Source organism: Amblyomma americanum, chromosome 2, assembly GCF_052857255.1.
Source record: "Amblyomma americanum isolate KBUSLIRL-KWMA chromosome 2, ASM5285725v1, whole genome shotgun sequence".
NCBI classification, from domain to species: domain Eukaryota; kingdom Metazoa; phylum Arthropoda; class Arachnida; order Ixodida; family Ixodidae; genus Amblyomma; species Amblyomma americanum.
This window is the reverse complement of record NC_135498.1, coordinates 45,843,894-45,855,160: the sequence shown is the minus strand read 5'-3', so window position 1 is coordinate 45,855,160 and position 11,267 is coordinate 45,843,894. Positions and strand designations below refer to the sequence as shown.

Sequence of the window (11,267 nt, the reverse complement as noted above, 5' to 3'; positions counted from 1 at the left end):
GAGGAATGCTGAAAGAAGTCCGAATTTTTGGTACGCGCATCAAGAATGAACACTTCAGCTAGATGGTGGAATGCAGATTGCTCACGGGATTACAGACGCAGAAAGGCTGCATGGAAGAAGCTCCTACACAATCAGTGCCCGAAAAATTGGCATGAATATAAGTTCATTGCGGCTAATTTTAAACGCACAATCTCACAAGCCAAATAAAATTATGAATCCGAGCATTTTGATTTCCTAACAAAATCAGGAAATCGTCGCGCATTTTTCGGGTTCTCAAGATCGCGGAAAAAGATTCCGGTTTCAAAAAATTCACCCTCATGTGTTTTGACCCCGCAAGAAGCAATAGAAACAGTTAAGACAATTGCCAAAGGATTAGAGCAGCATTTCTCGTCAGTACTTCCTTTGCGCTCCGCGTTTGTGGCGTCAGTGGACCAGTTTCAGCATGTCCCCCCTATTACCCTTCCAGAGCTTTCCCCGATAGTGTTGAGGTTACCAACTGCTGCTCCTGGCCCTGATAGGGTAGCATCAAAAATGTTAAGGATCCTCTTTGAGGAGTCCCGTACCTCCTTATTGCAGCTGGTTAATTTTTCAATCAAACATGCATGGATTCCTCCTGAGTGGAAAATCGCCAAAGTGATCGCTTTACATAAAAACAATGGTGGTGGCTATTCTCTGGATAGTATTAGACCCATTTCATTGACATCAAACGTGCTTAAGGTAATTGAATGGGTCATACTCCTACGTGTTTCGGAGTTTGTGGACCGCAATAATATCCTTAGTCCCTACCAAATTGGTTTCCGTCAAAAATGTTCTATATGGAATGCTCACACCGAGCTAGAGAGTCGTATTATTCTTGCGCGGCACCAAAAAATGCATGCTGCGTTGGTGACATTAGATGTAGCCAGAGCTTATGACAGCGTAGAACACTACATATTATTGCAAACATTACATACTCTGCAGTTTCCGAATTACTTATTGCGTGGATATCTGCGTTCCTTGAAAACAGACAGTTTTTTTGTATACTAAATGGTGTGAATTCTGGTAGATATAAGCAATCCAGAGGTGTTCCACAAGGGGCAGTCTTGTCGCCTGTGCTCTTTAATATTCTAATGAGCTCTATTCCCAGCCATCGACACATTCGCATGTACGTCTATGCGGACGACATTGCATTTTTCACTGCTGCAGCTGACATTCAATCTTTCTATGTGCGCCTGAAATCGTACCTGAATTTGCTTGAAAGTTGGTTGTGTGACTTACTTCTCACCTTAAATGTAAACAAGTGCGCTGTACTTGTTTATCAAATGAAAGATCCTGTTCATCTGTCTCTCATTAACCAGCGACAAAATATTCCTCAAGTTATGCCATTAAAATATCTTGGTGTCATTTATGATGACAGCCTCACACGGCGCTCTCACATTGACCATGTTGCAGCGAAAGGGGCTCGTGCTGTGGACGTGTTGCGTAGATTAAGTAATCCCCGGTCTGGAATGCGGAGAGATGCACTTTTGCTGATTTATGTTTTGTATGTCCGACCAATTTTAGAATGTTGAACTGTGCTGTTTTCTGGCACGGCTGCGTACAAAATTCGCTCGCTCGTTCTTTTGGAGCTTGAAGCGCTTCGGTTGTGCCTTGGCCTCACCAAATTTGTGGCCAATAACGTGCTTTATCTTGAAGCCCGTATTCCTCATTTATCTTCTAGATTTCAATTCCTAACTGTTCTGACGTACCTGAGGATATATGAATAAGATTTACACCGCTCCTTGTCTGTTTTTTGTTGCCAGCCGACTTCCTTATTTGGAGTACACTGGCCTCGATTTCATACCCCGCAGGTAGTTATGATACAAAATTTGCTTGATCCTTTAAATGTTCTTTTGTATAACATCCTTCTGACAAAATACAAATTGTCTATGATGACATTTTCCCGAAAAACGTTAAGCTTTTACCACCCCGCATTTTAAATGGATTATTAGAAGACCATTTACAAAGCATACCTACTAGCTTAACGATAGCTACTGACGCCTTCCAATGTGATGAAAAGGCAGGGGCGGGAATATATTGCCCGCTTCTAGATTGGTCTTTTTCTGTGCGGCTTCCCGACTACACCCCAATTTTCCAAGCGGAGTTTCTAGAGATGGTGCTTGCTCTTCGAAAACTAGAGTCAGCTTTCTCTTCAGTGGCTGTCGTTAGACTTTTTCTCTGTGTTCGTACCTTGCTTCGGCTGTGGATTCACCAATCCTAAACACCTTCCATTCATTACTCCCTCCGCATTTAAGCCTTGTTCACATGATATGGATGCCAGGTCATAGCGGTGCGACAGCCTCTGAAGTTGCGGACTGCCTGGAAAAGGCGTCCCTCAATGTACCCGTGTACATATCGTTCCGGCTACAGCGTACATCACAGCAGCGAGGTTTCGAAGACAGAATTTGTTAAAAATGACAACTGGATCTCTTTTGAGATCTGATGATTACCTGCACCTGACGTATTCGTGGAGCAGGCAATCATGCCATTCACGGCAGCTTGAGGTATCTCTATCAAGGCTCCGCTGCCGGATCCAATCATTTAATTTTTATTTGCACAGGACTGGGTTGGCGCTTAATCCCGTCTGCGTATTCTGTGGTGAGCACGAAACCATAGACCACTTTTTGCTGTTTTGTCGCCGCTACACCATGATGAGAAGAATGTTTTAAAGAAGCCAGTACAACAGCTTGGCCTTTGTTTGAGCAGCCCAGTCATATTGTCGTTTGGAGCCACCATACTTGGGTACAGCCACAAGTCTGTTTTTACCGCCGTCCAAAATTTTTAATGAAATCAAATCAGCGACCTTGGTACTTTTATTTTTCCAATGTTATTTTTATTCTTACAATTATCATTATCATTTAACCCCTCGTCTATAAGCTTCAGTGTCGATCTCCTTAGTGCGTATGAATTTCCCGTTTCATTTCGCTGTTCCTTTTTGTTTACTTCTTCCTTCCTCAGCATTCATTTTCGTCCAGGAAATATTTACCTGAAAAACTCTCTGTGCCCCCAATTCTTGGCCAATCTCCCTTTGTGGGCATGTGCCATTGTATGAGGGTAACAACAACAACAACAACGAATATTCTACCCACCCTGGCCAATCCCCCACCGTGCGTATGTGCCATCGCTTCAGAGGCAACAACAACAACAAGTTGATGGAGACGACTCTCTCCAAAGCACAGCGCGAGAGTGCGGTGCAGTTTAACACGAGGCGTGTTAGCTGCTGCGATAGCCTACTGGTCTCGCTGAGCGGCACTTAATGGAGATTGTTCGCGCAGCCGCGGGTTCGACTTCCGGTAATGAATATTGATTCAATTTCTATTTCTCTTCTTCATGGTTTGACCTCTAACTCAGCTAAATGTGAAAACTAGGCACACGGCGATCGAAGCTCGAGGACCCGTAGTGAAGCTTTCGTTTCGAAAATGCCGTTTTTTTTTCCAAAAAAAAATTTACGTGTTTTTTTTTCCGACCTTCACATCTCTAGCCCGACGAGGGGTCGAACGCGCGCTTGAAATACTTTTCGACGAAGTCGACGTCGAATCTCCGCACTAAGGTCACGTTTCGTTTCACGTGGGGCAGCATGTCGGGCTGCCAGGCGTGCACGAGCTGCCCCCTGGTGTAGGCGCCGGCCAGCTCGACGTCCACTCGCTGGACCAACACGCTGGCGACACTCTCCGGAACCGCGGCGGCCAGGACGGCGAGGAAGTCGCCCACGTTGAACCCAGGGCTCTGGCCCCCGCTCAGACAGCACCGCACGGTGTGAGTGGTGATGTCTCGCAGAAACGTCTGAAGCGGGCCCGTCTTGTTCGCTATGCCGTAGTAGGTGCTCTGCAAGCGGGGAACGAATGGAATGCGCGTCACAACTTCCGCGTTACGCTAATGGAAATTTGGCACGCCACTCGGAAATACCGCGATGCGACACCTCTTCGATCGGACGGCACAGAATTCTAACTGCAGGCAGTCCAGCCCCAATCAGCTATACACACATGGCTTCAGAGGTCACCGACGGCTGTTTATCCTGTTTAACTTGTGCAAAAACACTGCGATAAGGAAGTAATTTTATCTAAATTGCACCTTGTTTACGAGAAAAGTAAATGTATAATAGGATTACCTGATTGCAATCCACTTCGTGCTTAACATTATTTACACAAACGCTTTCTTTGTGATACTGATTGCGGCTTCTATGGCCAAACAGTAATTTAAAAATCCACTTTAAAGGTTTAATTCTCGTGTGGCCTCGTTTTCACGCAGAACAGATGGCCCAATATTTCTGATATTGTCTTGGCTGCAGCTCGGTTAGAGCAGAAAAGAAAGAGCACAGTACGAGAATACCACACGCCAGTACTTGATGCCGCATTCGTTCACGGCTCTCCAATGAACGGACGAGTAAGTACGATGTCATGCCTACACTCAGAATATTTTACATTTGAAGCATAATACTATATGAAGCGGACTTTTTTTTTTTGCCAGGCTGTCCATATCACACTCTCAAAGTTGAACGGAACAATTCTTTATATATTTGTTAAGGGCCGCTAGACCATGCTTTTTTCTTTTTTTAGATTTTATGCCTCGTGAAATAAAAAAAGACGAAAAATTTTTTTTTATCTTGAAGTTCTCTGTTTCCTAGCCCTCTCATCCTTAGTCTAGGCCTCCATGTCCGCGACACCGTCTAAAGCAAATGTCTTCCTCGGGTAAGGTTACGAAGGAAGTATGAAAAAGGAAAAGTTATTTGTATAGCGAGCACATATTCTACTTCAGGAAAAGCGCGGCGTTCCCTACACTGTAGAAAGAAAGGAGTAAATAGCGAGTAATCTGTCCTCTATAGCGCACCCCCTTTCATAAAAGGGAGTGCGTTATAGGACAACTTACTCCCTTTTTTACTCCCACATAGGCGTATTCCTGTTTAGAGTGTACAGGGGATTTGTCGTTAATGCGACAGTAGAGGTGTTAGTGTAGATGTAGCGAACGTCTGGCCAGCGAAGATTGAAACGCAGCTTGCGGAGAAGAGACGGTGCATGCATCGTCTGCAGTTTCTTGGCAGAATGTTCTCCTAATGCTATTCGCAGACCCGTTTTTATGCATTCCGCAACAAGAACAAGCAAGCGTCACGCAGTAATTAGCGTGTATGAATGTGAGCACGCATCTCCGACCGAGCAAGTTAGGAAGAAAGTGGTGAATGTGGGCACTCAGGGGATCTTTTCTTTCAGGATTTTTAGTACCAACATATACTTTGGTACATGCATTACTGGTACACTCAAACACGGGGACACTCAAATATGGTACACTCAAATATGGGGACCCGTTATGCACGCTCGTGATCGTCGACGTGTTTTGGTAAATGACCTCTGTGAATTTACTCGGCCCTATAGAACTTTTCATAAACAGGTCGAAGGGTGCCGGCATATTGGACACTCTACTCTGCTCGAAGAAAAGGAAAGAACTGAGGATTGGGCTCCCCCACGCGCTCCCCGCCGTCCAAAACGTCGGTTCCTGCGAGGGTCGTGAAAAGGTCTATACTAACCCATGGCACTGTGGCATGAAGAACAGCTTCCCAAGGAATGATGGTAACCGGGCAAGCTGCCCTTTGAATAACAGCCAGAGCGGCCTCGGGGTCCGAGAAAAAGTTGAAGTCGACCGCAGGAAGAGCGTTTCCTTTGCCTGTTGAAAGAAAAAATAAAAAGGAAGGCAAGAGGAAGAATATTACCTAACCATGATGAACTATAAGCCACTGAGTGTGTCACGCAAAAAGAGTGGTGTACACTACCTTCCCCGGCAAATCCGGCGCGCTTTTGAAGAAGTCTGGCATAAGTTCCAGAAGTTTCGGTTTCTGTAGCGAGAGCTACACTGGGGCTACCAGTCGAGCATTTCGCGGTGCATGGGAGAGGCCAGTTGTGCGCATGCGCCGTTACCATGGCAACCGAAGAGGAGCGAAGTGCGGCGTGCGCTTCGCCGTCGCCGCGTCCGCTCGTCCGCTCCACCGTCAAAGCCGAGCGTTACGTCACGCGGATGAGCAGTTGTGCGCATGCGCCGATACCGTGGTAACCAGAGAGACCCCACAGCTGCGCCGCGTTCTTCGTCGCCGCCACGCCGCACGCCACCTATCACCCGAACCGCGCGTGGCATGCGCAGGATTGCGTATAAAAGGCGGAGATGTAAATAGTGGGCGTCTGTATCACTACGTTTGACATGCATGCAGAGAAGGAGAGTCCAGCCGCTGCTAAACGGCGGTATAGACAAGAGAAGATTAACTCTTCCCATCCTGAGGTTGGCTTCTGGCAGTTGGCTTGAACCAAATAAGAATGCTGGAGTCTGTGTGTACGTGAGACAAGGTATCACCGCTGTCAGACATCTCCCTTCGATCGCGGTGAGTAATGGTGAAGCCTGCTCTGTTCGGCTTCTGGTAAGCAGCATTATCATCCAAGGAGTCTACGTGGCACTGGGAACATCTGTCAAGCTGACGATTGATGTGGTTGTCACGTGTATACCAGACTACGGCGCGGTTTCACACTTGTGTGCGACTTTGGGTGATTTCAACAGGAAACAGGGCTCTCGTAGTCAGTGTACGAAAGAAAAGTTTGACTTTAATTTAGCTTCGGACCCTCACGTCAAGACTACACAATGGGGAACTACTATAGAGCTTGTATACTAAACAGGCTCTACCAAATCGAAATAGTGTATCGACAAAATTGAGACCACTGCATGCTACTTCACAGATCATTAGGCAGTCTTCGTCTCTGTCGATCAAAATAAATAAAAGATGTGTATACCCAATGTCTCTCATTGCTAAACATACAGAGACCACAACAAGCTCAGCCAGGGAAACGTACCTCTCCCTGCGTATATCCTGGCATAGCCAAGCTAAGCCACTGCCATTTCTTTATTGTACTTGTAATCGGACGCACAGGAAACGCTTTTTTTATAAAGCAGAACGATGGGTCTAAAAATTACCACGTGCAAAACCAAATTAATGCTCAACAGTCTCGGAAGGGAACAGCAAGATGCTGGAAGTGGCAGGGAATAGCGTTTCTTCCACAACGTTGTCAATGCCAACGATTGCAGCGGACGTCTGTCGCTATCGCTATAGTGCAAGACATGCTAGGCACTATAATACCGCCACGTAGCTTAAAGCGCGACTAATGTGTCCACTTTCCCTGGGGTCCAGTTGTGCTGCTTTCCTTTGCTGTCGAAGCTCCCGCTCTTCATCGGTTTCGGAGGGGTGTATCTGTTGCCGAAGCGTCGTCGTTGCTTCAGATGACGCGGTTGTTGCGACGCGCGTCTTGTCTTTCAATCTTTACTCTCACATCTCCTTCAACTTTTATAATGCCTGCACGTGTCAGCGATTTTGGCTCAGCTTGAGCCAGTGGGCAGGCCCGTGCACTTTCCTTTTCATTCTTCCTTCAGTCGCAACGTCATCGGTTTCGCGCTTAAGGTCGCTGAAGGCCAAATCTGCGTGGTCGGCGAAACTCGCGGAACATGCAGTAGCAAAGGTTTCTTTTTAAAAATGGCTGGCGGTTTAGGATCGCTAAGTAAGGAATATCGTACGAAGGCACGGTTCTTTGCAGGTGGACACGACCGCGACGTACCTCAAAGCGCGATTGTAAAGTCCACTGACGCAAGGAGCCGGAGAGTACGGCTAGAAGTGCATTCGCACTAAAAACCGTGCTTTCGAACGATATTTCGTGCTTAGCAATGCTAAACCGCTATCCATTTTCTCTCCTCATGGCCCTTAACTGTGCTTGGCTGTGCTCGCCGCCAGGCGGCGAGGAAACCAGCGTGCAGTTTCTCACCGTAAAGCGTTCCACCCAAGATGTAGATGTGCTCCACGTCCTCCAAGAAGTCGGGGTTCACGAGCAGCGCGATCGCCACGTTTGTCAGCGGGGCGGTGAGCACCATCGTCCGCCGGCCTGGTTTCTTCTTGGCCAGCTCGATCATCTTGAGGTACGCGGGGGTGTCGGGATCGGCAGCCGAGTTTTCACCCGTCGCGTACAACGAACTAGCGCCTCCGAAGTTATCGGGCCCGAAGTATGTGTCCTCGTACTCCAAGCTGCCGTCGATGGGTCTGTCTGCGCCCACGTAGACTGGTACCTGCGAAGAGATTTTGCAGGCTTTCACAGCGGTAGCCGTTCGTACGCACGGCTTCCCTTCGCGCGGAGCGTACCGTGATTGCATCCGCACAGAAGGTATCCTGCTCTGTTGCCATGGCAACGGCAGCTGTTACATCACCAACTTAGTTGACAGAGTGCGAAGTGTGCTTTGGAGGACTTAATGCAACTGCCAGTCAAAGTAACCAAACCTAAGGCTTCAATAAAACTTCCTGCACTTTCAAAGAACTCTTCAAAGCGCAATGAATTAACCCCGTTACCATCGATTTGGCCTCTCCGAGCCTTTTGGAAAACATCCTGGTCGCCTAACTTGGAAATAAAACTGTATTAATTAGATCGAGGCCATGAGTCCAGGATTAGAGCACATTTTTGTTTTATCACGAAGTCACTATTTCACGAGCTACAACTGGCTCACCGGGTTTGTTTGAAGCTTGACCCTGAAGGTGAGCTTGGCGAAACCTAGCATAGAAACATCCCATGTAGAAATAAAATAAACATTGCCGCGACTTGGTTTCGAACCCGCGGCGACGCGAACAGATCAGCTTCGCTGCAGCCACTGCACGAAAGCACTAAGCGATATCGCCGCAGCCAATCACGCCTCGTGTCAAACTGAAACACACTCTCGCGCTGTGCGTTGCACATCGTCGTCTTCATCAACTTCCATCTGCGGCGCGAACAGATAAGATCAGCTTAATCTCGATCAGAACTGAACCTGAGCCTAATTTCTTCGCCAGATGTGCCGACGACCCGGCAAAGCAAAAACATGAGCCAACCAGGCTGAACACATGCTTTCGCACGTCGACTCTGTTTTGTTACGTTAAAACCGTACCATTTTTTTTCACTATGAATATTTGTGAAAGTTGTACAGTTTTACACTCTCAGGAGGTCCTTAATTCCACTTCTCCTCTTGAACACAGCGAGGAACTGTTCCTCTCACTACATAGTCTAGGCTGACCGACAGGACAACCAGAGACTCGCTCCAACATCACGAGGATCGGTGACTGCCCCTGGCAGGCCAGGCAGGCTACGCGAACTGAAAGCTTTCAAATACTACTTCACAAAGCCGCGTACTCACGTCCGTCCGGTTTAGGACGTTCAGGGTCCTCAAGGTGTTGTCGTAGGCGTTGGACAAGTCGGTGTTTCCCGCCGCCACTGTGATGGCGTCCAGGGACACCTTCGGCAGGCTCACCGCCAGCGCCAGAGCCAAGGCGTCGTCCACACCTGTGTCTACGTCCATCACGATCCTCAAACACCGTTTTTGCGCGTCACACCCAGCTGAGGAAGCAGCCGCCGCCTCTAGACTAAGAAGCAGAAGAGCCAGAGTGACACTGCGCCGAAGAGTCTGCATGATGACGAGGCGACAGTCAATTTTTGCAGATGACTCCCGCTTTACACTCGCCTTCCCCATTGGAGCGACCATTCAGGCACAGTTTCGCAGACGACAGTCAACGTAAGAGCGTTAATTGCTGGAAGGAGCCCTCAGGGTTAGCTGTATCGCTATGCGACAAATTTTCGGAAGATGCCTTTTCACTCACTGCAGATATGCGCGCGCGGTGAGGCGTGCATCGTTGCAAAACAGTCGTCTGCGCCTGGGTTCGATTGGTATGACACTGAGCAACGCTGAGCGTCTATTTTCACCTGCTTTTCGCGTCCGTTTTTATTTTTTCCAATATTTAAGTGGTGCGCACGTATACACATTGCACCTGTAAGCGTGTTTCCTCCCCTTATTGTCCCACTTACAGTGTGAATGATGTTGACTGCGGCTTCCAGGCTCACATCCGGCGCCGATGCGGAGGGAGCTCATGAAAAATATGTTATTACGCTCTTCGGCTCTGTGAAGAGCTCCGGGTTCATTTAAGCACCTGGCCTCCTTTAATGTGCGCTGATATCGCACATCATACGGGCGTTTTAGTGTTTCCCCTTCATCGAAATACTGCCAATGCAGCGTAACCTCGGGATCAGCAGCCGAACGCCATGGATTCCACTGAGCAAGCGCGGCAGGTGCAGACTCGCTGCCGTTTATGCGAAGCTAACGACCTAACCTCCTAAAAGTAGTAGTACTGAGTATAACGCGGGACGCGTAAATAGTATAGATAGGTGCTTTAAATAGCAGCAGTACGGAATGAAAGTGGCAAATACCTAAAGCGACTACTCTCTCAGCACATGGCATAGACTGATAAGCAGTCCGCTAATTCATGCACACGGCTGCACCAAAACTCATGCAGCACCCTAAGAGCTTGCTGTCGAGCTGGCCAAGCTCGCGCATAGTATATATATATGGTTCACGGTCGGGCAGCACCTGTTTGACAACGTTGTATACCCGGTATTATAATGAAGATGGCGAGTGGAGTTGAGTGCATGGGTTCGGGATGTTCTCCCCTGAAATATTTTGAAATGTGCTTTTTGTGACATAAATTACCAAATGATATAGTACTTAAGATAGAAATTTTAATACTAGAGCCAGGCTCCCGGTTGTAATTAGAGATTTGTAGCAGGCCGTTGGTAACGTCCATAAAATATTGTGATAATTTCAAAAACGTGATTCTGCTCAGAGCTGTAGCGGAATGAATGCTGGCCCTCCATATACGCCCAAACGAAACAATGCGGCCTGAGCGCGCACAGTCAAGGCTACGGGGACACTTCACTGGACGACGCACGTGTCACGTAAGTGTGGCTACGTGAGCTGCTCAGCTCTCAGGTTTAGAATCGGCGCGTATGAAGGGCGAGAATTCATTGCACTGCAGCGCTGAGCAGAATCACTGCAATTAAGGATTCCTCTTTAAAATTTCGTCAACCCGGCTTACTGGAAGGTGCCCTTGATCTGCTGCAGACTAATTTAATCTGACGATAATGATGGTGATAGTGACGATGACGGCTGCCAGAAGATTGAACGCTTATAATTACAACAGCCAAGCTAACAAGCAAGTCATGTGGTGTGCTTGAGTAGATGAAGCGCACAAAAACACAGCTCACAGGAAAGGAAGACACGAGACCGGCGCTTCTTGCCACTGTTTATTTAAGTCAAGAATGGCTTATTTATAGCCAAGAAGAAGGCGTGGAGGAAAGGGGACAAAAACAATATAACAAACAACAGGCAAATGACTAGTGCGAGGGGAAGGATACTGCAGAGGGGGGAACAAAAGTGATTCA

General features: G+C 47.7%; 1 protein-coding gene across 1 annotated transcript; it reads right to left on the bottom strand.

The window, feature by feature from the left end:
• Positions 1–3,441: 3,441 nt before the first annotated feature.
• On the bottom strand, positions 3,442–9,721 carry LOC144118537 (nucleoside hydrolase-like). Its single transcript, XM_077651453.1, has 4 exons — positions 9,193–9,721; positions 7,803–8,100; positions 5,537–5,673; positions 3,442–3,843 (listed from the first exon to the last, which is right to left on the bottom strand). Exons 1-4 carry the CDS (start codon positions 9,535–9,537, stop codon positions 3,496–3,498), a joined length of 1,128 nt encoding a protein of 375 aa, XP_077507579.1. The 5' UTR covers positions 9,538–9,721; the 3' UTR covers positions 3,442–3,495.
• Positions 9,722–11,267: the final 1,546 nt, after the last annotated feature.